General features: G+C 42.8%; 1 protein-coding gene across 1 annotated transcript in view; it reads right to left on the bottom strand.

Annotated features, from left to right (window-relative positions):
- The window catches only part of LRP1B (LDL receptor related protein 1B), a 1,344,280-nt gene that overhangs the window by 867,492 nt on the left and 450,539 nt on the right, over nucleotides 1–26,249 (bottom strand). The window contains exon 8 of the mRNA XM_040441523.1: nucleotides 11,424–11,586. Within this exon, the coding sequence (XP_040297457.1) occupies nucleotides 11,424–11,586 (163 nt within the window). The remainder of the gene's footprint in view (nucleotides 1–11,423; nucleotides 11,587–26,249) is intronic.

Genomic DNA, 26,249 nt, shown 5'->3' with positions numbered 1-26,249 from the left:
GTACTGTTGAAGACATTCAAATGGTAGAGTCCGAATTTGGCGTAAACAGAATGAGAACATGTATCCATCCTCTGATGGCTACTTCCAGCAGGATAATGCACCATGTCACAAAGCTTGAATCATTTCAAATTGGTTTCTTGAACATGACAATGTGTTCACTGTACTAAAATGGCCCCCGCAGTCACCATATCTCAACCCAATAGAGCATCTTTGGGATGTGGTGGAACGGGAGCTTCGTGCCCTGGATGTGCATCCCTCAAATCTCCATCAACTGCAAGATGCTATCTTATCAATATGGGCCAACATTTCTAAAGAATGCTATCAGCACCTTGTTGAATCAATGCCACGTAGAATTAAGGCAGTTCTGAAGGCAAAAGGGGGTCCAACACCGTATTAGTATGGTGTTCCTAATAATTCTTTAGGTGAGTGTATATATATATTGCAACTCTATAGTGTAATGGTTAAGAGGTTAAGATTCTTGGCTGTAATGTAGAAGGTTGTGAGTTTGAATCCTGACAGAACTTTTTCAGATATAGAAGCTACATTAGATTTAAATGCACTGGGTGTCCCCAAGCACTGACTTCATATATGGACATAGCTATATATGGTGTCAGAGCAGGGACTCCTAAGCTGAACTAGAGTACCAACACCCTCCCCTCTTCAGAGCAGGGGGTGCCTGGTTTAATGCTCGGGTTCTCCCATTGAGTTCTATTGTGCTTGGGTGCTCTGTGCTTAGCATTGGGCAGTGTTCTACACGAGCACTTTGGTGCTCGACCAACACTACATCCATTCCATTATCATCCCTTAAGTACCTTTTCCATATCCAACAGCATAGCACTCGTTAACACAATACTACTATGCAAGGTCTTACCACCTATTAACATGAAGCCAAACCAAAGGTAAAGTAGGCTCATTGTCTCCAGTAGCCTCCCAGCAGCTGCATATGCAGTAGTTGTCTATAGCATAGGTATGCCCTTGTTCAAGGGACAGATAGCAGAAAATGTGGTATCCATTAGCAGAATATCCAACTGTATGATGTCAACATGTCCTCAAATGCACATAGAAAGTTGTTATCTGCCTAAGACAACCCCTTTAAGAGTCTTCTCAAGACCTTTCCAAAAGTTTCAAGTTCTGGATAACATTGCAGAGATGATAATATAAACTCAATAGGCAATGCCACTAAGAACAGATTTTTTCCTCTCATCTCAATAGGGAGGCAGCAGGTTGCTGACTATAAAAATATATATATTAAAGCCTGATAAGCCCTGACTCTGACATCTGGTAAAATGTATATGTTTTATTAACTTGTTTTTCCAGAAGTCTCTACGATGACAGACCATTAAGTTGAGCACCCATTATTAACACACAGTTGGATTTTTCCACATACAGTCAAGCTACAGATTTTAAGCAGCATGGGGCAGAGCAAATGAAAGATATCTAAGAATAAGACAAACCTGAAGCAGCACATTAAAAGGTGTTCACATGTGGCACGGCCTAGTACAATGTGATCTGAGCAAAATGCACTGCACAATGTAATTCTTTTATACAATTACATCTTCATTCAAGTTCAATTTGACTTCCACCAAGTTGTGGAAACTTCAAGACAATCCAAAAACTTTTCTTAATTTAGACATTAAAATTTTCAAACTTCAAAAGAAACAATTTCACATGCGAATTATACAGTGGCTATAAAAAGACAAAGGAAGGTCACATATCCCTCAGATGCTGCCTCAGAAGATAGGTAAGATGATGCTGGACCACATTCGCGTTGGATTTCAGGCTCTAATCCTTGTTTCCCGCTGGAGAAGATGTCTTCGAGCCAGGCGGCGCCGTTGCAATTGGGTGCATTCAATTACTTCTGCCCGAATGAGAAGGGGAGCATTTGTAGTTCTGTTTCCCAGACTGCGTAACTATCCGGAAAAGTTTCATAACTACTTACGGATAAGCGTCAACAGTTTTGACGATCTGCTCCAAAGAGTGTCTCATCTCATTGAAAGACAGGACACCATTTTCCAGTGTTTCATCTGCAGAATGCTTAATGCTTACCAAAAGGTAATTTATATATATATATATATATATATATATATATATATAAACTGTTATTTTTGTATACATTTTTTATCTTTTCCTAGGTTTAAAGCTGAAACCTGACATATTTCCATACCCCATGGTACAAAATTTTGGGTGGGGCGGCTGGGAAAGGGGGTGGTGAGGTGGGGATAGGTTTGGGATGGGGATAGGGCAGGGGCGGGGGATAGGTGTGGGATGGGGATAGGGCAGGGGTGGGGGATAGGGCTAGGGGGGAAGGGATGTGGGGCGGTGTTGCACTTGTCACAAGACGAAGTCCACTTGTCTTCTGTCCTCAAACAGCTGGTTGGGCGTGAACTGTTCCATCACAGGGAACAACTATATCAAATAGTGGCGCACTGGACTCATTTGCGACATCAACACCGCCCCCTTCTGAAGACGCCGCAAATTATTCTCTTTGTAAATCCCATCAAGGACTCGTAAACGAGCCTTGTGAGATCTTCGTAGGAACCCCAAGGCTGTCCGCATCCGTGGCTCCGTTTCGCGGCCCTGCTGAAAAAATCTAACATGTCCTATTCTTGTCCGCGCTTTGCGGACAAGAATAGGCATTTATAATGCCGGCGCCCGTTCCGTTCCGCAAATTGTGGAAGGCAACACGGGCGGCTTCCTTTTTTGCGGATCCGCGGTTTGCGGACCGCAAAAAACGGAACGGTTGTGTGCATGAGGCCTAAATCAGAATAGATCAGAAAAATGCCTGGAGCAACATCTCATTTCCAGACTTCTAGCACCTGTACCTTGTATTATTCTGAATTTCCAAAAAGGCTTCCAAACCTTTCTTGAACTTTTTCAGTAATTGCACCATATTGTGGCATAGAGTTCCATAGTCTCACTGCTCTCTCTGTAAAGAATCTCAACTATGTTGATGGTAAAACCATCTTTTCTCTAGACATAGAAAAAAACATTTTGCCATAGTTAGAGGCCTGGGTATAAAAAGATCATTGTGCTGTCCATTTATATATTTGCATATTGTAATTAGGTTACCCTTAAAGGCGCCTTGAGGAAGCTGGCAGCCTGCGAGTGTCTTTCCCTCACAGCGCCTGCGCCGAATGCTGAACGGTGCGAAATTTCACCAGAGCACAGGGTTGGCAGACAGATGCGAGCATTGCCTGGCCCTGTCAATCAGGACATGGAGGGAGGTGACAAAGGTGGGAGAACGGAGCCTCTAGGAGCAGGAACAACGCCCCCTCCTCCCCCTGAATTCTAGAGGCAAATTAGCATATTTTAAAAGTTAGATTTCTGGCGTAACGGGGGCATAGATAAAAGTAGGAACAGGCTAGTTAGGTTTAGCTGAAATTAGCACATAGCTAATGTCAGCTAGCTTAATAGGGTTAAATATGGTGACAGAATCCCTTTAAAGGGGTTGTCTGGGTGTATAAAACTGATGATCTATCCTTAGGATAGGTCATAAGTATATGATTGCTGAGGTCAGACTCTCGGCCTCCCCTTACCCTGGAGATCAGCTATTTGAAGAAGCCCCAGTGCTCCGGTTAGCGCCACAGCCTCTTCCTAAGCCAGTGACGTCATGTTCAACAGCCACATGGCCTACGCACAGCTCAGTCCAATTTAATTGAAAGGGACTGATCTGCAATACCATGCACAGCCACTATCCAATGGACAGCGCTGTGCTCGGTAAACTGAGAGAAGCTCTGTGGCCTCCTCAAACAGCTAATCAGTGGGGATGACAGGTGTCAGACCCTCGCCAATCTGATATTGATGACCTATCCTGAGGATTGGTCATCAGTTTCAGTATCTAAGAAAACCCCTTTAAGCCATCAAACTGAATAACCCCAAGTTTGATAAGTCATCTTTGTACTGCAATCCACCCATTCCATAGTTTATGATCAAAGCTATGGCGCAGATGTGAGCAAAGCGTTAAACAGGTGATCCCCTATAAAAACATAATGTTGTAATCTGCTTTTTTTTTTATTTCTTCCCGGTGCAGTTCTCTTTTGACATCTACATGTATGAACAACATTACAATTTAATTGCCATTACAGAACATATTGTAATTCTCTATAGGCAAGCGCTCCAGTGTGGAGATTCATGGTTTGAATCCATTGATTTTTTTTATCATGTGCACCATGTTTTCCAAAGATGAATAAAAATATAATTACATGCATGAGGAAATGTACCTTTTGCCTAGAGATGAGCCAATCGCAGGCTCACAGCTTGAAGCTGCATGGGGCATTTTTAAAAAGAGCCATTAACTGCTGTTTTATTTCATCTGCTCAGCAGCAGGGTAATGATGATGCAGACAAAATTCACAATGCTGATGCTCTCCAGCAGATTTTTTTATTTTATTTTATTCAGTTTAGTGATTTTTTACTAGAACTTTAAGAACCAATTAACAAAGCTCAAAAAGAATACATCTATGTGTAAAAGATTATGGGTAAGGTAAGGATCATGGCAGGACATGGAGTCCCACTAGGGGTGCACGGAACCATAGCATGACTGTGTGCATGAACTTTAATATTGAAGTTAGGAGTCATGTGGTTGCCTTTGCAACTGTCTTTAGGAGTGGCTTTCACGCATCATGCAAAAAGCTCACCCTTGTCTTTTCCCACATTTCCTGCTTCATCTTTACAAAAACTGTTGGGGGATGCTTCTAATAGAGCATCATTGTAAGCACTCCTTTGATATCTGACTACTTTGTGCTCAAGATTTATATGCCTTCACTGATAAAATTCTATCTCTCAGAGCTTTTTTCATGAACTAGTGTAGAGGACTAGTGATGGTTTGCTCACCAAATATATGGGCTCTATCCATATATGTCATACAGACCAGATCCATGTGACATTATTTTGAAAGAAAGATGACTTAAAATTGGAGAAGAGAGAATTTCTTAACACTCTATTGAGGTCCACTTCAGGTACAAATCTATTCTATCACAGAGTTTAAGTAAATAAACCCTATTAAAATATAACCTTTAAAACATGTATGTTAATTAAAATACAATCCCCACTTAAAATCAATTTTACAAATAACTGTTCAAAATAAAAAAAAGTTTAAAATGATATTTGCAATAGTTATATAGAGCAAAGAGCTTAAACAAAGAGGCACAGATGACTATATTATACCCAGCAAACATCATTACTGACGGTAATAAAGGTATTGGATTGGCACCTTTGGATTCCCTGGTTCTGCCATAAAGATTGCATTTGGCCCCTGTTCATTCTGGCTTGGAAAGTGTCCATCTGGATCCAAGCTCAGGACCTAGTTTCTTCTGTCCCTCCTCTATCCCTGGACTACCCCTGCCTACAAGCAGAGTACCCACCCTGACAGGGGCAAACCTACTTCTTTCTTTATTTCGAATAGGTTATTTGTTGTTTTTGTGTGGACATTATATTTGAATCATCATATTAAAGGTTATATTTTTATTGGGTTCATTTACTTAAATTCTGCAATAGTTTCTCTATGCCAATGTAGTCATCTAATAACCAGTAATAAGTACAAATCTAATCTATCCAAATCTAAAGTACTTTGACCAGAAAATGTCTCCCTCTCTTTTCTGTCTCTCTGATGCATCCAATAAAAAAAAAAAAAAAATAATTCTGGTTGAATTTTGATTCTAAAGCACTGATTTGCCCATCTCTACTTAAAATACTTGAAAACTTTTATTTTGTCATTGGGACAATACCTGCAGCAGAAACAGTTTTTGTATGTCATAGAAATTAATTGTGTAAATTGTCAAATGATTTTAGTAAAAACTGCCTCTGCAATAAAACAAAAATTGTCAAAAATATATCTACATTTACAGTACTGCTATATGATAATTTTTACATATTTGGTTGAGTTCTTCTATAAGCTATAAGGTTATTGCCATCGCCAGATCACTACTCAATGGTCCTCTTCTTTACCTCACCATTTACTTGACAAGCATAGAACATTTTTTAACAAATCTCCAATGGAGCCACCAAGCCCATCTGACCTAGTATGATCAATGACTGCCAGTTTTGTTATATTCATATATTTTCATATGTATTGTAATCTACTATAGATGTGTCCTGTCTTACATTTCCCTTTGGCCCAAAATATCCCAAGAAGTATGGTATGAGATGTCAAACTTTTTTAAGGAAAAAAACAAAACAAAACATAATTTGTGATATTGTGTCACAAGGTTTTGATCCTATATGTGTCTATGTGTGGACACCTAGTGGTTGTGTTCTGAATTGCAGCCTGTCATAGGATTTGCTAGTTTATAGTATATATTGCATTAAGTGGTAAAAAATGAGAAATTGGAGTCCTTAACCAAATTTAAGCCAAAGGAAGGGTGGACGCATCTGTAAATATATAAGGGGTGAGAGAAGGGAAAGGTTGTGTATGTAATGTAATGAATATATGCCACAAGCCAAGGAGGAGTGGAACATAGGATGGGAGTGGTGGTGGCTATGGCTGCAACAGTTATTCACAGCGGCAATTCTCACACAGATGTGCCAAACAGTGACAGAGGGTGCACCCTTTCTTCCCTTGGGGCACACTTTGATGTTGGGGCTCCTACCTGATGGTAGTTGGGGTGCCCTTGGTGTTATGAATTTTGTAAGGGTGTAAGGCAGGGGAATTATATGATGTGGCCAGCAAATGGTACTGAAGTCAGAAACGAGGCCAGTTGTAGAAAATATATGTCTCTCTTTACTAAAGTGCAGAATGGGAGTTGTAGTATATCCAATGGTCTCAAACATAGTTCCAAACAATTCCCTGTGCAAATATTCTCTGATAGCAATGTATGGATACAAGTAAGGATGGAGGTTGTAGTACTTCTTTCCTCCACTCTCCAAAGTCTCTCTCTGTACAATCTAAGGCTGGCAATAAGATTCTTGCAAACTTGTCTGTAATTCCTAGCTGAGGGGTACAGGATTAGGATACAGCTGGCTAGGACTGGGTTAAAATGTAGAAGGGTATATTAGCAACATCCCTTTCATTGCAATAAAGTATTTAATAACAATGCATATTCTGGACCTTCTAGTTTATTTTTTCTCTTACTGGAGTACTGTAAAGTAGAGACAGCATTCTCAATGCAAAGTTCCAAGGAGTGAGCTCATGTAGCTTCTCTTACTTCCTCAGCTAGAAATTGAAAAATGTTAAAGACAATTTCTCCAACTTTCGTTATGCACCCATATCGGAGGCCCATAGAGATATAGTATGGTACCATAGACTTTTATAAGCGTCATCAAGTACCTCTACACAACTGATTCAACTTGAGATTGCTCTTGATTGCTAAGGGTCTTGAAGAAGGACACCTAGTGTTCGGCTTATCTTGTGTTATTTGTGTAGGTTTGGTTTATTCAAGCATTTGATCACTTGAGGTACTACCTCTATGTTGAGATCATCTATTTGGTCTAAGAAAAAGTTCTTTATAAAAATATCCTCAATCTTAAACTTTTCTTTCACATCAATATCAGGCCAAATAAAATGTTGCTTTTGAGCAGCATAAAACATTCTTAAGACTTGAGAGGTTTACAAAGAAAGAGAAATTCCAGCCACACAGATAAAATGATTCGCTCTGGAAAGAGAAGACCATCCACACATGCTGTGGGTTCCATCATTACCCAATTCTCTATTACGGTTACTCTCACAATTTATAGAACAAGATTTATAGAAAGCTAGTAACATATACTTGAATGAAAAGATCGAACCAAACCTGGAATTCCTTAAACTTGAATTATTGGTACATTCCTGGCATATTTGTACTTTAGAAGCATTTACAGTTAACCAGGAGTACGCTATGTACAAAGCAGAAGTGCATCTACCTTGGCCCTGGAGCCTAATGCACATTAAACGTCAGACCAGCGCTGCTTTAGATGCTTGTGAAAATGTAGACATCAGGAAATAATGTTTCTGATCCCTCACATGACTACATGTAGAGGTTCATTTGCTTTTCAAACACCATGAAAATTGAACCAACTCACTGTTCTATAAACTAGAGATGAGTGAATTGATTTATTAGAATTGAAATTTGTCATAAATTTTTGAAAAAAATATAATTCACTAGGATAAGAATTTCTTCAGATTAGCTTGGGTATAATGTGTGGGGGGAGAGAGAGATATTAATTTGTACCAGAATCTAATTTCTTCGGACTGAAATAAATTTTAGGAAATTCGCTCATCTCTACTGATCTACTCATCTCTCTAGTGTTTCCAGTTTTATATACTGTTTGAAAAGAAAGAAGACTGCTGTAGTATGTTGTCACTAGAGATCAGAAAATCAATTCTAGACAAATCAAATTCAACCCAAATTCTCAAGTTAATTATGAATGTTAATTTTTGGTGATTCAATTTAGGAGAGAGAAAGAGAGAGAGAGAAAAATTAACAAAAAAAATTAAATTTAAATGAGACAATAGAGAGAGGGAGGCCTCGGTGTGCCGTATACAAATTTTCAGGCCACTTTGAGCACTTTCAATTTGCAGCTCAGCATTTACATCATTAGAGTTGAGTCACAATATCAGATACAAACGATGGACAGGCGTAACAGTGTTTTTGGAAGAAAGAAGCCAACTTTTTCTAATCCTATGAAAATCTTTTACTTCCCAACATATGTCATTAGAAATAAGCCTTTACAATGGTAAAAAATGTTTTCCAGGATAACATAGGTCTAATATGAGCTCACATATGTGAGAGGAGGATCTAGGGATATTGGCTGATTGCCCAGATGGTTGATTCCTGAAAGGGGTTGCTTCTGATAAAACATTTGCACAGTCAGAGCAACAGACAAATTAAACAGGGAACTGGAAAGTAACTCCTCATAAGACTTTAGCACTAATCTCAGCCTTGTTGTGTGACAGCAGTATGAAAACTACCATCAAGGCATGCTGGAGATGTAGCGTTGCAACAGCTGAGAAGCCAATGTAATGCATATCATATGGGTCTTCTGATGAGCACCACTAGCGGTTAACAGCTATCATAGAGTAATGCCAAACAGTCCATCCATATTTGGCAAGAATCATGTATCCATTGGCTGTTGTGGGTGGAAGTGACCTGGTACATGCAGCAGACTGAATAATTTGGGTTTGCCCTTATAGGAGACCAAAGTATCTTTTCTTTAATTTTAAGAAAAAGGTTAAGATGATGTTAAACAGACATTTCAATTGTTAACATGTATCTATGCAAATAATAGATCAGGGATGGCCAACCTGAGTCTCTCCAGCTGTTGCAAAACTACAACCCAGTATGCCCACACTGCCTACAGCTATCAGCTTACAGCAGGGCATAGTGGGAGTTGTAGTTTTACAACAGATGGAGAGCTGTAGGTTGGCCATGCCTGGAATAGATGATACATCTGACCAATGGAACCACTACCTATTGCCAGAACAGAGGATCTCAGTTCCCTGCCTTTCAACATCAGCACATATGAGGGGGGAGTAATTGCAGAAAGTGATGATTGGTCAAGCATGCTTCCTTTAAATTCAGTTATATAGCTTTATGGTGAGAGCACTTGGTATTTCCCTCCAGTACAATATAGGATGGCAGAATGCATACTTAATTGACACCCTATACATTTCCTCCCCAATAGAAACATGCTTGTGGAGACCGATAGGGGACTGGAGGTACACAACTAGAGATTACTGTGGGATCACCAGTGTTCAGACCCCCACCAATATAACTTGGACCCATTTTCGTGACAATTAGTTTCCATAAAGTTTCTATTTAGAAAATCTAAACAATGTAGTAATATAATAATGACTGATAATATACAGATAAGAGATAGAGGAAACTGGTATACTTTGAAAAATGATTGCAGTCATAGAGCATCAATTCAAGGCCACCATCTGTTACATTCGGCAATATGGCTCCATTGAAGGATTACGGATAGGACTTTCTGTGCAGAGTTGTACTTCCAAGCTGTTCTTGTCAGCATTAAACCCATTTCGATGATGCATTTTAAAATCAATCAGACTAAATAAAGACTGACAAAAGTCCACATATGGATGACAAGCTGTTTCTTCCATAAATATTTTTACATTTTTGAGATAAAGGCTTTTACTTAGTATCGTTGTTTGCAAATTGTTACATGAACCCTGTGAAGTCATGATATATCTGATAATTAATTGTGGCGTTAATTTGAAAAAAAACTTTTGAAAAGGTTTTTAGATGCCGTCAATGCATTCATTTTGAACATATGTTGATGTTTTCTTTGCAGCTCTCCGGCTGCGTACTATACTGAAAACTCTTTAGGACAGATTTACTAGTCTTACATTTAGCAAAGAAGGGGGTGATCCCCAGCATTCAAAGGAATTTCTTATTTACACTATTTAAGCCAATACATATATACAATTACAAGCAATGTTTTGACCCATAATTCAAGCCAGGTCCAATCACAAGTGGTAAGAAATTTATCATAGTGGTTCATGCTGGATGATAAATTTGGTGGACACTTTTATCAAACTTTTTACCACCTGTTGTTTATTTTGCACCAAAATTTTGGTGCAATTTTGTGACAAATTGTAGCATATTAGGCCATGGCCCTTTACAATATGCCACATCCACTTTCCTGCTAAACCACAACCCCTTGTTAAGCGAGGCACAGCACTTTTTTTTTTTTAATAAATATGTCTAAAACTTGATGTAACATTTTGTGGCAGAAAGTTTTTGCGCTATTATACACATATTAGTAATAGTTGGCCATTGTTTCTAAAACCATTGGGCTTTTCAGATATCTGGTGTATGAATATTATGACAAAGGATAAGGGTCATGATCCAGTATTATATGAGTTACTTTGTCAAATATTTTAAAAAGTAGTGACCACATTTTACTTTCAACCTTTCAAATAATACCCCGAAATGCCCCAATTGACCTAAAATTTTATGTATGACACTCTTAGGTCTCCTAGGATTAATATTTTTGTGCAAATCAAGTCATCAAAAACTCATCTTAAATTATTGCAAAATTCGGTTTAAATCGGATTAGTTAAGAATCTCTAATTCTAATTTAATGGATTGATCTCCCTGGCCAGTGGTCATATGCTGTGGCCAAGGAAGAGATTGAATAAAACACACCTCTTATTCACTGTAGAGGACATGCTATTACACAGATAACCCATTGATTTCTATAGAAAATGTGTAAAGCTTCCCTTTTTCTCTGGAGGCATTGCATAGAAATTAAATCCTTGCTGCTAGGTTCCCCCACAGGTTGCGTCTGATCAATGTCGCAGTACTCAAGTATCCTGTGATCAGCTTCTGGTTGGTTACCTCCTTTTGTTAGGATCATCAATGTTCTTCGGTCACTGCTCATACACCCCATCACACCTTGCAGTTATTACACTACTATTACATTTGAAACTTTTTTGCCCCTACACATATACTTGGATTAAAAAGAAAACAAATTTTAAAATAATCCTACCCTGCGACTGGATCCAGTGCAATGGCTTTTGAATTGTGGAGATCAAGATCTATCAAGGTGATGCATACAGTTCCATTACGATTACATGTAAAAATTTTGTCGTTGCCATGATCCATAAAGTAAAAATTGCCAGTCAGCCAGTCCACAGCCATTTGCTGAACATCTGTCAAAAAGAAATAAAATGCAGATATTAGTACAGAAGAAGACATGCATTACAAGTAGTTTTTGTTGCCTTTTTAAACTATACACTGTGGTGATACCTAAAGGGAACCTATTGCTTTTAACATGTAGTCCATTCTTCTAGTAATATTAGAAATACCAGGTGGCGCTGATAAGAGTGTTATAAGAGAGTGGGGAAAAATCTGTATAACTTGTATCTTATGGAAATCTCCACTCTTCTTGTGCTTCAGTTTGTCCAGTGGGTGGACCTAATCAGTGATTTATATCCATTTCGGTATGCATGCTAACACAGAAAACAACTAGGTTCCAGCGGAATCTATTTACATAAATAATGGGGTGTACATAGTATACATCTAAGTTCCAGCAGAAAAAAATATATAACCTCTAAAATTTTAATGATATGCCTTTAATAAGGTCCCATATGGGCCTCCTATAGAAACACCAAAAATTACATACAGACTAGTTAACTGATGGCAAATATCCAGCAATTAATAGAGTTACCTGGGGTGGGGGGGGAGAATTTGTCCCTATAACTACCCCTATCCTAACACCTCAGCCCAGGGGAGACCCCTGATAGTGGAGACCCCCTGTCCACGTACCTAAACCTTTATGTTGGTGGACTGCTTGACATCCCCCCAAACATGAGGAATGAGTCACTATGGAGCAGTAATTGGTGGGATCCCCCTTCTGCTTTTTTCTACTTGGGAGTACCACTCCAACACTGCACATGGCATTTAGCCCCATGATTTGAGCTACCATAAGTGCATGGAAGTGGTTTCAATCCTCACATTGCACTGTCCCCTTCCCCTCTCCCTTATTACTTTTGCAAAATGTACTACATTAAACTCCCAACGCTCTCCGAGAAGACACCCCAAATTCGCACTGTTCATCTTCTTTCCCCCTCACTAACCTATTTGACAACAATTAGTGCCTGGTTCCGATGACATGACCTCGCTTCTCCAACTACAAAGCTTCTCCTTGCCACCTACCGTACGTATATGTTTTTTACACTATTTCCTACTCCATGTGAAGAAGGGAGACCTAGTGCGCTTGTTTGTCTGGCATGAAGCACTTATCAACAGCCCCGCAACCCCTACTAGAAAAATTTCACCACTATACAGTAGACTTAGTTCATCGACCTCACTGATCAAACCTGCTTTCCTTAGACATTGGGAATGCGATTTGTCCTGAGAGTTCCTCTTCACAGAACAGGCAACCTTACCCCACACAAGTTATCCCATTGTGTCCGTATTCAAGAAAATATTGATCTAAAACCCCAGACAAAACATGTCTCTATTCTGCCTCTGCCTCAGACACATGCTGGAGATGCTTGAAATAGAGTGGCATCTTCTTTCATAACTTGTGGGAGTGTCCTCCTGTGAAAGCTTGGTGGAAAGAGTTTTTCACAAAAGCAATCAAGTCTGCGGCACTAGGGTCCAGGTATCCACTACTAAGGCTCTTCTGGGTCTATATGACCCAGCTGATGAACACAAGCCCTCGTTTTTATTTAAACAAATAATCATAGCAGCTCACCTTCTTATAAAGAAATATTGGGCACTAATTAGTTTTGTATCTTTTTTAGGAATGAGCAAAGTGAAGCTTCGGATCCTAGATCCAAAGTCGCTTCACTCAAAACTTTGTTTTAATGCTGTATGGAGATCCGACATGGAGACAGGTACTAGTTGGTACTGAAGCCGACTTTGGACACCTGTTTTCAAATGTTTTTCAAGTTTAATAATCAAATGCTGAAGTTATTCAGCCAAGTCCCTTGAGACTTTGGTGATAACAAGTGTTGGGCGGCACATCGCGGTGTTCGCCGAATACCGCGTGTGCTCGAGCGCGATGCTCGAGTCTCCCCCCCGCACGTTTGTTGCCTGCTATGCAGCCAATAAATGTGCAGGTAAGTACTGCCATTCACTGTAATGCCGTAGCCATGTTGGCTGCTAGCATTACAGTGATTAGCTGGCCGGAACGCTTCATGTGTTCGGCTCAGTATTAGTCATAGAGAGCTGGAGAGCTGGAGAGCTGGAGAGCAGAAGGGAGAGATAGTGTAGGGATTAAAATAGCAATATTTTAGTTTTTATACTTGTTATAGACCCAAAAGTTCTTTTAAGGACTATTGTGTGTGGCAGCAATATATATTTTTAGTGCAACCTGCACTAAATTGCTAAAACTTGTTACATTATCTGCGCCACATCTCCTGTCTAACGTGTGCACAGCCTAAAAATATCTATGACATCCAGTGTACTTTTTCCTTAGAAGGTGCCCACTGCGGAGTTACATTACCTGCCCTACATCTCCTGTATAACGTTTGTGTATCCGAAATATCAGTAACATTCAGTGTAATTTGTTTTGCTGCTGGTGGCAGCGACATTACCTGCGCTCCTGTGTAACGTGTGCGAGGACAGCAGTACAGAAGCGGAGGGATCCGCAGCACCGCAACATCCTGGAGGAGGCAGTGGGGTGGCAAAAGGGAGAAGGCGGACCACATCAAACAGGTTTGCAACTGTTCCCCGAAGCACACCCTTGCGGCAATCTCACTTGCCAAGGGGTAGGTGTTCCGCAGTCTGGCGCATTTTTGAGGAAAGTGCAGACGATAAAAGAATTGTCATTTGCAACCTGTGCCGTACCAAAATGAGCAGGGGAGTGAACACTAGCAACCTCACCACCACCAGCATAAACTGCCACATGGCATCAAAGCATCCTAATAGGTGGGCCGAACGCCTGGGTCCAAAACCAGTGTCTGCGGGTCACCCCACTGCCTCCTCTTCCCCTGTGTTACGTGCTGGCCAATCCCCTGTCCAAGACGCCGGCTTGGATGCCTCCCGCCATGCACTTGGACCTTCGCAAGATCAATCAGCTAGCACATCCACTTCTGTGTCCCAGCATAGAATACAGATGTCTATTCCCCAGGCCCTTGAACGAAAGCGCAAATACCTAGCCACCCACACACAGGCCATAGCACTAAATGCACACCTTTCCAAATTGCTGGCCCTGGAAATGTTGCCATTTAGGCTTGTGGACACTGTGGCTTTCCGCAGCCTGATGGTGGCAGCTGTCCCGCAGTACTCTGTCCCCATCCGCCAATATTTTTCCCGGTGTGCAGTCCCAGCCTTACACTAGCATGTCTTCCGTAACATCACCCGTGTCCTGACCAACGCAGTTATTGGGAATGTCCACTTAACGACTGACCCATGGACAAGTGCTTTTGGCCAGGGATGCTAGATTTCCCTGATGGCACACTGGGTGAATGTTGTGTAGGCCGGGAGCGAGTCGTACCCTGGGATGGCACAGGTGCTACCGACACCAAGGATTGCGGGCCCTACTTTCAAAAAGGTTTCTGCCACCACCTATGTTAGTGGCTACAACTCCTCCCTTGCCTCCTTCTCTACTATCACCTCTGAATTATCCTTGCAGCACCAGTCAGACATCAGTCAGTATCTGGAAGCAGTGTAGCAGCACTGCAGTGGGGAAGCAACAACAGGCCGTGCTTAAACCGCAGAGCTGTGGCAAAAGATAAGAGACCAGACTGAGCTGTCGCTCTCGCCACTCAACCTACAACCAGACATGGTTGTGTATGATAATGGCCGTAACTTGGTGGTGGCTTTAGAGCTTGGCAAGCTCACACACATACCATGCCTAGCCCACGCATTCAACCTATTGGTTCAGCGGTTTCTCAAAAGCTACCCCAATTTGCCTGAGCTACTGGTGAAGGTGCGCTGCGTGTGTGCCCATTTCCGCAACTCATCGACAGCTTCCGCCGGTCTGTCAACGCAGCAGCAGCTGCACCAACTTTTGTGTCTACTCAAACGCTTGCTGCTCACAATTATGGACAACGCTTTGCATGTTGAAGAGGTGAAAATGGGGGAAGAAAGTACATAGGGTGATAGCCAGACCACCCTCAGTTCGTCTTCTCAGTATGAATTGGATGATGAGGAGGAGCAGGAGACGGTTGCCTCCGATACAGAGTGTAGTGCCAATATAAGTTTTATTCCATCTGTTTAGCCTGGATAGGTAGAAGAGTAGTATTGGTCGAGCACCAAAGTGCCCGGGTGCTCTGGGGGTCGGGCCGAACAACTTGTGATGCTCGGGTGCTCTACCGAGCACCCGAGCACAATGGAAGTCAATGGGAGAACCCGAGTATTAAACTTCTGCTCTGAAGAGGGGAGGGTGTCTGGTTCATACGAAAAGGTCAGAAATTGATGGAAACACGACTGAAATGGTTCGTGAACAGCATGGGGATGATGTCTGGATGCCTCTTGGACTCCCAGGTTGCTGCTAGGAATCATGTTGTCCGAGTAGTACGCCACTTTAACAGATTGACAATAATATGCACCAAACCGAAGATAAAATTGATTTTAGAGGAAAAATTGTTAGGAAACATTATTTCCTATATATTTACTTGTATATAAAGTGCAAGTGCTACCAAAACCTATAAGGAAGAGGCACTCTGATACAACCTGTATATCACATAAAGGAGGGCCTCATTCACATAGTGGTACAATTGTTCGGGTAGTGGGACTCCTACACTTATGAAGCCTATGCACTAAGTGAAAGGGCTTCCAAAAATTACAAGGAACTGGCACTCCAATACACCCTTTATTGCACATAAAGGAGGGCATCATACAACCTTGAAAAATTATGATTGATGGCCTGATGGTAGGCTAACCCTCTAGAAAATTATATGTGAGAGCCTGCTGGTGAGCTGACCCTATGAAAGATGGTAAGTGAGGGCCTGCTGGTGAGCTGACCCTCTAAAATATTATATGCGAGGGCCTGCAGGTGAGCTGACCCTGTAAAAGATTGAAGGTGAGGGCCTGCAGGTGAGCTGACCCTGTAAAAGATTGTAGGTGAGGGCCTGCTGATTAGCTGACCCTCTAAAATATTATATGCAAGGTCCTGCAGGTGAGCTAACCCTCTAAAAAATTATATGCGAGGGCCTGCAGGTGAGCTAACCCTGTAAAAGAGTGTAGGTGAGGGCCTGCTGGTGAGCTCACCCTGTAAAATATTATATGTGAGGGCCTGCAGATGAGCTGACCCTGTAAAATATTGTAGGTTAGAGCCTGAAGATGAGCTGACCCTGTAAAAGTAGTGCCAACATTCACAATAAAAATTTGTGATTAGAATATTCACGATCAACTCTAGTCACTGTCAGAAGCGGACACCATCTATTGAAAAAGTACACTGTATGTCACAGATATTTTTTGGATGCGCACACTTTACACAGGAGATGTTGCGCAGCTAATGTCACTGTCCGCAGCGGATACCATCTACGGAAAAAGTACACTGGATTTCACTGATATTTTTGGGATGCGCACACTTTACACAGGAGATGTGGGGCAGCTAATGTCACTGTCCGCAGCGGACACCGTATACGGAAAAAGGACACTGGATTTCACAGATATTTTTTTGGATGTGCACACTTTACACAGGAGATGTGGTGCAGCTAATGTCGCTGTCTGCAGCGGCCGAACTATTGCAAGCTATTTAGCACAGGATGCGTTAAAAATAGATATTGCTGCCCCACACAACAGTCCTTCAAAGGACTTTTGGGTCTTTTAAGTTTTAGCAATTTATCGCAGGTTGCGCTAAAAATATATATTGCTGCTGCCACACACAATAGTCCTTAAAATAATTCCTATATCACTCCATACACTGTCTGTTTTAGATGGTCACCAGGCCCTCGCCGACAAAATTTTTTAGATGGTCAGCTCGGCAGCAGGCCCTCACCCGTAATGTTTTAGATGGTCAGATCAGCAGCAGGCCCTAACCCATAATGTTTTAGAGGGTCACTAGCAGGCCATGAATCATAATTTTTCAAGGGTGTGTATGATGCCCTCCTTTATGTGTAACAAAGGGTGTATTGTAGTGCCGGATCCTTGTCATTTTTGGCAGCCCTTTCCCTTAGTGCATAGGCTTTATGAGTGTAGGGGTCCCACTACCTGAACAATTGTACCACAATGTGAATGAGGCCCTCCTTTATGTGATATACAGGTTGTATCAGAGTGCCTCTTCCTTGTAATTTTTGGCAGCACTTGCACTTTATATACAAGTAAATATATAGGAAAGAATGTCCTAACAATTTTTCTTCTAAAATCATTTTTATCTTCAGATCTCCGTACAGCATTAAAACAAAGTATTCAGCGAACTGACTTTGGATCTAGGATCCGAAGCTTTCTTCGCTCATCCCTAATGTTTATGTAAACATCATTTTTGGCAAATTTTTGTTAAAAATGACAGATTTCAAAGCATACCGTTTTTGGGAAGAGCAAAAGGCACATCCCACACTAAGCACATACCATCCAATGTTAATCAAACCATAGTCACCTGGCACTGCCAAGCCTTCTATTCTCTTAACCATCTTTGTCAGATGGTATAAAGTTTGGTAACAATTTGTCAGCATTTATTGCACTATATTGTATCTGGGTGAAATGGTATCACTGGAATGTGCAGACTGACATCATTGTCTGTTAAACAACAAATGATTTCCAAATAAAATGACATCCTGACCAGACCTTCGCATTCCAGCTTGTAATGGGTTTCTGTGCTAGTTTAGGTTTGCATTAAAAATGTTCTACACATGTAAATTATTATATTTTTTTCTGCCAGGACTCCTGTGCAACACAAACACAAACAAAGACAACCATTACGCTCCTAATTCCTATGTAAGTGAATTTCTAGCCTGTTGCCAAATGATTATAAAATTATAATGGCGTCCCTCAAGCCTGCCATCTGAACTGAACAATAAAAGTAGATTTATAGCAATACACAGCGATTACAATCTTTTCTTAACAGCATCTACTAAACGTGTCCCATAAATCTTCTCCGATTATAAATCAAAATGGGATTTTTTTTTCATAATGTTTTTTTGAGAGAGCGAATAAAGGCTTTTGCTGTTGATCTAAAAGTAAAAACGGATAATCGCTTATTACTAATGAAAAACATCAAGTGCCCGCAGTCAAATGAGACTCTGTTGAGCATAATATGACATGACCATTCCATCCTGCTAAGCTTTACCAGTCTTAATTGATCCTCCCCGGGGGAATAAATGTATAGCCTTTATACCCTTTTATCATAATACAAACTCCTACTGCGCAGGCCGCCTCTACCTTGAGTATCAATGGAAAATTACATTCACTGACAGTGGTGAAAAGGCTTTGATTTTTATTCCATTTTCAAAAGAGGATGTCAGTAATTTATGCCAACATATTTTATCCCAACAGATTAATTAGGCATTTTGAAGAGTCTCAGGTAATTTAGTGTGGAAAGGTTACTATTCCTACAATACTCATTGGACATATGAATTCATTTAGGGGGAGGGAGGAATAAAATATTAGCTCAGGGGCTTCCAAATCGCTAAAGACCTCATGAGTAGGGATGAGCGAACCCGAACTGTATAGTTCGGGTTCGTACCGAATTTTGGGGTGTCCGTGACACGGACCCGAACCCGAACATTTTCGTAAAAGTCCGGGTTCGGGTTCGGTGTTCGGCGCTTTCTTGGCGCTTTTTGAAAGGCTGCAAAGCAGCCAATCAACAAGCGTCATACTACTTGCCCCAAGAAGCCATCACAGCCTTGCCTACTATTGGCATGGCTGTGATTGGCCAGTGCAGCATGTGACCCAGCCTCTATATAAGCTTGGGTCACGTTGCGCTGCACGTCACTCTGCTGATTCAAGCATAGGGAGAGGTTGCAGCTGCGACGTTAGGGCGAGATTAGGCAGATTAACTCCTCCAAAAGACTTCATTCTGTGATCGATCTGCAGCTGTGGATCATTGAAGTGCTAATATCGACTTGCTCACTTTTTTTAGGCTGCCCAGAGCGTTTTTAGATCACTTTTTTCTGTGGTGATTGGCGGCCATTTTGTGGCTTGTGGTGCGCCAGCACAAGCTATCACCAAGTGTATTTAACCATCAATAGTGTGGCTATTTTTTGCTATATCCTACATCAGCTGCAGGCTGAGCCTGTGTCACCGAAGTGCATTTAACCATCAACAGTCTGGTTATTTTTTGGCCATATACTACATCAGCTGCAGGCTGAGCCTGTGTCACCGAAGTGCATTTAACCATCAACAGTCTGGTTATTTTTTGGCCATATACTACATCTGGTGCAGGCTGAGCCTGTGTCACCCAAGTGCATTTAACCATCAATAGTGTGGTTATTTTTTGGCCATATACTACATCAGGGGCAAGTTGAGCCTGTCACCCAGCGCCTAAAAAATAGACCTGACATTTCTATTCAACCAAATTTGTACTGTTTTAGCTGGTCAAGTTATTTGTAGTGACCGTAAAAGCACACTTTTTGTTCTGGGTTGAAAAACTATTCCCAAATTTGCCATTCTCAAAATAACTAGTTTCTGCTATATGAGGCCTACTTGAAATCTATCCCAAAAAGGATATCTTACATTGAAGGTACTGATAGCGTCATTCAGAAAAACTTAACACACACGCTACCGTGCAGATACAAGTCTAATTCTGTGATTAAACCTATACCTGTCACACAGCGCAAAAAAATACAGGCCTCACATTTCTATTCAACCAAATCTGTACTGTTTTAGCTGGTCAAGTTATTTGTAGTGACCGTAAAAGCACATTTTTTGTTCTGGGTTGAAAAACTATTCCCAAATTTGCCATTCTCAAAATAACTAGTTTCTGCTATATGAGGCCTACTTGAAATCTATCCCAAAAAGGATATCTTACATTGAAGGTGCTGATAGTGTCATTCAGAAAAACCTAACACACACGCTACCGTGCAGATACAAGTCTAATTCTGTGATTAAACCTCTGCTGCCAGGGTTTCCCAAGGGCATCCACCTAGCACTTCCCCAGGGGTGGAAGAGATAGAATGCACTATCGCACAACCACTTATTTTACCTGATGATGAGGACATGGTAATACCACCTCAGCACGTCTCTGATGATGACGAAACACAGGTGCCAACTGCTGCGTCTTTCTGCAGTGTGCAGACTGAACAGGAGGTCATAGATCAAGACTGGGTGGAAGACGATGCAGGGGACGATGAGGTCCTAGACCCCACATGGAATGAAGGTCGTGCCACTGACTTTCAGAGTTCGGAGGAAGAGGCAGTGGTGAGACCGAGCCAACAGCGTAGCAAAAGAGGGAGCAGTGGGCAAAATCAGAACACTCGCCGCCAAGAGACTCCGCCTGCTACTGACCGCCGCCATCTGGGACCGAGCACCCCAAAGGCAGCTTCAAGGAGTTCCCTGGCATGGCACTTCTTCAAACAATGTGCTGACGACAAGACCCGAGTGGTTTGCACGCTGTGCCATCAGAGCCTGAAGCGAGGCATTAACGTTCTGAACCTTAGCACAACCTGCATGACCAGGCACCTGCATGCAAAGCATGAACTGCAGTGGAGTAAACACCTTAAAAACAAGGAAGTCACTCAGGCTCCCCCTGCTACCTCTTCTGCTGCTGCCGCCGCCTCAGCCTCTTCTGCTGCTGCCGCCGCCTCGGCCTCTTCCTCCGCCTCTGGAGGAACGTTGGCACCTGCCGCCCAGCAAACATGGGATGTACCACCAACACCACCACCTGCGTCACCAAGCATCTCAACCATGTCACACGGCAGCGTTCAGCTCTCCATCTCACAAACATTTGAGAGAAAGCGTAAATTCCCACCTAGCCACGCTCGATACCTGGCCCTGAATGCCTGCATTTCTAAACTACTGACCTATGAAATGCTGTCATTTAGGCTGGTGGACACACACAGCTTTAAACAGCTCATGTCGCTTGCTGTCCCACAGTATGTTGTTCCCAGCCGGCACTACTTCTCCAAGAGAGCCGTGGACTACTGGGTTACCACCCTGCTGGATCCCCGGTACAAAGACAATGTGCCCACCTTACTTTCTACACTGGAGCGTGATAGGAAGATGCGCGAGTACAAGCGCACGTTGGTAGACGTGCTACTGAGAGCATTCCCAAATGTCACAGGGGAACCAGTGGAAGCCCAAGGCGAAGGCAGAGGAGGAGCAAGAGGTCGCCAACGCAGCTGTGTCACGGCCAGCTCCTCTGAGGGCAGGGTTAGCATGTCAGAGATGTGGAAAAGTTTTGTCACCACGCCACAGCTAACTGCAACACCACCTGATACGGAACGTGTTAGCAGGAGGCAACATTTCAATAAGATGTGCAAACCCCTCCACGTACTGACTGATGGTTCGGCCCCATTCAACTTCTGGGTCTCCAAATTGTCCACGTGGCCAGAGTTAGCCTTTTATGCCTTGGAGGTGCTGGCCTGCCCGGCGGCCAGCGTTTTGTCTGAACGTGTATTCAGCACGGCAGGGGGGGTCATTACAGACAAATGCAGCCGCCTGTCTACAGCCAATGTGGACAAGCTGACGTTCATAAAAATGAACCAGGCATGGATCCCACAGGACCTGTCCATCCCTTGTGCAGATTAGTGTCACAACCAGACAGTTGAGAAGCTCTGACAGGAGCTTTCCAGATCCTCCTCCTTGAGTTTCTTTGTTTTGGTTAAGTTCCTCATCTCGTTAGTCTATCTCAGCTGTCATGCAGTTGGACTGATTGCTGCCCTTTAAGTTCCTCCCCAGAATGCAGTAGTGTGCGGCTTATACAACTTCCTGGAGTGTGTGTGCATGCTGTTCCTAGTTCTCAGTCCACAGTCCCCAGTCGTCTGCAAGATAAGTTCTGTTTATGTATTTATGATTTTCTGTTTTCTGGATCCAGGTGACCCTGACTCCGTCCGTGTCTGTGTAGGGAGCCGGTGGTCGTGTCCCCTCACTATTGTAGGGTCATCAGGTGTAAGATAGTCTAGGTACGTGGATATGCGCCCATCAACCTTTGGGGTGGTCGCATAGGCTGAGCAATAAGGGAGAGCGGCAGGTCTCTTGCAGGTGTCTCCCTTTTGTTCCTTAGTTGTGGATCCAGTGAGTCATTGTTCATATTGTATTGTCTTGTTTCCTGTACACCATCCGTGACATTATAAGCCGCCAAAACCGTCTCAAGCATGGATCCGGTTTCACTTTTGGCTGAGCGCTTCCAGGGTCTTTCATTGGAGGTAGCTGATCTCCATAAGACTTTTTCTCAGTTTCAAGTGACCGGTTCAGCTTGCGTTCATGGAGTGTCACAGTCGTTACCTTTGACTGTGACCTTCCGTTCTTGCTCATTCGGCGCTCCTCGCTGAAGTTCTGTTCCTGTGTGTTATTTGTGGTTCTGTATGGGTTAACTCCCCTGTATTCCTATTAGGAGTTAATCCTCTGTCTGCTCCATGGGTGTGGTCTCTCTGCTGCACCCATGGAACCTGTATATAAGGCTGAGGTTTCCTCAGTTCTGTGTCAGCTCTCCTGGTGTGTGTTGTCTTGTCCTGCCCTGCCCTGCTCCTGGTTTGTACTTTCTCTCCCATGCTGCTGACCCATGGGATCTGTGTCTGTCTGTCTGTACTCTGTGAGTTTCCCTACTTGTTCATTTGCGTCCTTTTTCCTGTCCTCTTTCCTGTCTTTCTGTTCTGCCAGTTATGTTTTAGTTACTTTGTGTTTATTCTGATGTCTGTGTTCAGCAAGTTTTTGCAGCAGAGTGGCATGACAAGGCCATGCAGTTTACTTACTGGTGGAGCAAGTCCTTCTCTGCTCATTGCCACTCCTGCTCCCTTGCGTGAACTCCTGCTCGTATTATTAGTTCCCCTGTTTTGTATTCATATGTCTGTGTTCTGCAAGCCTTTGCAGCAGAGTGGCATGACAAGGCCATGCAGTTTACTTCTGGTGGAGCAAGTCCTTCTCTGCTCATTGCCACTCCTGCTCCCTTGCATGAACTCCTGCTTGTGTTATTATTTGCCCTGTTTTGTATTTACCTGTCTGTTATGTTTGCCTATGTGCCGTCGGTACCTTCCGGTACCTGTTGTCCATTTTTCCCTGCTGTCACTGTCTAGTTCACGCTCCAGAGTGGACCCTGGCAACTTCCTGCGGCAAAGTCTAACCCTACCATCTAGGGCTCTAGTGAAAACCAGGAGTTGCTTAGTTACGCCCCTCTGGAGTATTACTAGACAGTGGCGCAGTGGGGGTTTTCTCCCACTGTGCTGACGGTACATAGAGCTCAAGTTTTGTCTGTGCTGCCTTCCCTGTTTTGTTTGTGCAATAAACTCTCTTATGTGTCTGTACCTGATTTCCATCCGTTTATTGCATGACGACGCGGTGGTCTCTCCGGGGACCTCCAACTCGTGACAGAATGAACAAGTAGGGAAACTCACAGAGCACAGACAGACAGACACAGATCCCATGGGTCAGCAGCATGGGAGAGAAAGTACAAACCAGGAGCAGGGCAGGGCAGGACAAGACAACACACACCAGGAGAGCTGACACAGAACTGAGGAAACCTCAGCCTTATATACAGGTTCCATGGGTGCAGCAGAGAGACCACACCCATGGAGCAGACAGAGGATTAACTCCTAATAGGAATACAGGGGAGTTAACCCATACAGAACCACAAATAATACAGAGGAACAGAACTTCAGCGAGGAGTGCCAAACGAGCAAGAACGGAAGGTCACAGCCAGAGATAGTGGCTGTGACATGGAGTTTGTTCTGAGCCTAAGATCTCGCTCCCGGATACGTTCTCCGGGGGTAGTGAGTATTTTGTGCGTTTTAGAGAGGCTTGCAAACTCTATTTTCGCCTTCTTCCCCATTCCTCTGGTGATGAAGAACTGAGGGTGGGGATCATTATATCGCTGCTCAGGGGTAACGCTCAATCCTGGGCCTTTTCGCTGCCGGAGGGGGCACGGCCCCTCCGTTCAGTGGATGAATTCTTTTTAGCCCTGGGTCAGATATATGATGATCCGGATCGTATTGCTCTGGCTGAGTCTAGACTACGTCTGTTATGCCAGGGTAAACAATCCGCAGAGATATACTGCTCAGAATTTCGGAGATGGGCAGCTGATACTGGTTGGAATGATGCTGCACTCCGAAGTCAATTTTGCCATGGTCTTTCAGAGAGATTGAAAGATGCATTTGCCTTTCATGAGAGACCTACCTCCTTGGATTCTGCTATGTCTCAGGCCGTTCGTATTGACAGGCGTCTTAGAGAGAGAGGATAGATCTCTCCTTCCTGTCATACTCAGTCCCGGGACAGTGCAGCGGTCTCTTTCTGTGCGCAGGGGTCTCAGTCGCTGTCAGTCCCTTCTGAGCAGGAGCCCATGCAGCTGGGGTTGATTGCCTCTGACAATAGAAGATTCAGCCCGCATGGGAGGGTTTGTTTTTGTTGTGGAGGTATAAATCATTTGGCAAATGTTTGTCCCTCTAAGAGATTCAGGCAGTTTTCTGGGAGTAATAAAGAAACAAAAAGGAAAAAATCTTTTAAAAATGTTCCGTCTGTTACTATTGGCAGGGTTGAGGCGGAAATTGAAGGTTTTCCGTTTGCTTGTAGTTCCCATTTTGTCCTGCCTGCTAGGGTGGCGCTAGAGAGCAAAAGCATTTTTTGTGAGATTTTTGTGGATAGTGGAGCAGCTGTCAATCTCATTGATAATCAATTTGCAATAACTCATGGTTTCCAGGTATGCACTTTGGGAAAGGATATTCCTGTTTTTGCTATTGATTCCGCTCCACTTTCTCAGAAATCATTAAAGGGCATAGTTCACAATATCCGTTTAATTGTGAGTGATGCTCATGTTGAGGATGTGTCATGTTTCGTCCTTAGCGGTTTGCCTACTCCTCTAGTGTTGGGGCTACCCTGGCTCACTAAACATAACCCCACCATTGATTGGCAAGCGAGGCAAATAAATGGTTGGAGTGACTTTTGCAGAGAGAATTGCCTCATGACATCTGTTTCTGAGGTTTCTACTAAGTCTGTACCACCTTTCCACTCTGAATTTTCGGATGTCTTCTCTGAGAGTGGAGTTCAGGATTTGCCCCCACACAGGATTTGCCCTATTAATCTGATCCCAGGCGCCAAGCTGCCTAAATCTCGTTTATACAATCTTTCCCAACCTGAGAGGGTCGCTATGCGTGCTTATATCTCTGAGAGTCAGAGAAAAGGACACATACGACCCTCGAAGTCACCTGTTGCCGCTGTTTTTTTCTTTGTTAAGAAAAAAGATGGTTCTTTAAGACCTTGTCTGGATTTCAGGGAGCTGAACAGTATCACTATTCGTGACCCTTATCCGCTTCCTCTGATCCCGGACCTGTTTAACCAGGTTGTTGGGGCTAAAGTCTTTTCCAAATTAGACCTAAGAGGGGCATACAACCTGGTCAGGGTCAGAGAAGGAGACGAATGGAAGACGGCTTTCAATACCCCTGAGGGCCATTTTGAGAATTTGGTTATGCCTTTTGGTTTGATGAATGCCCCAGCCGTTTTTCAGCATTTTGTGAACAGCATTTTTTATCATTTAATGGGAAAATTTGTATTAGTGTATTTGGATGACATTTTGATTTTTTCTCCTGATTTCAAGACTTATAAGGAACATTTACGTCAGGTCTTGCTCATTCTGCGGGAGAATAAATTATACGCGAAACTGGAAAAATGTGTGTTTGCGGTTCCAGAAATTCAATTTCTGGGGTTTCTTCTCTCCGCTTCTGGTTTTCGCATGGACCCCGAGAAGGTCCGCGCTGTGCTTGAGTGGGAGCTTCCTGAGAATCAGAAGGCGCTGATGCGTTTTTTTGGGCTTTGCCAATTATTACAGGAAATT

Source organism: Bufo bufo, chromosome 7, assembly GCF_905171765.1.
Source record: "Bufo bufo chromosome 7, aBufBuf1.1, whole genome shotgun sequence".
NCBI lineage: Eukaryota > Metazoa > Chordata > Amphibia > Anura > Bufonidae > Bufo > Bufo bufo.
Note: the sequence above shows the minus strand (reverse complement) of the source record. Positions and strands in the feature narration are given on the sequence as shown.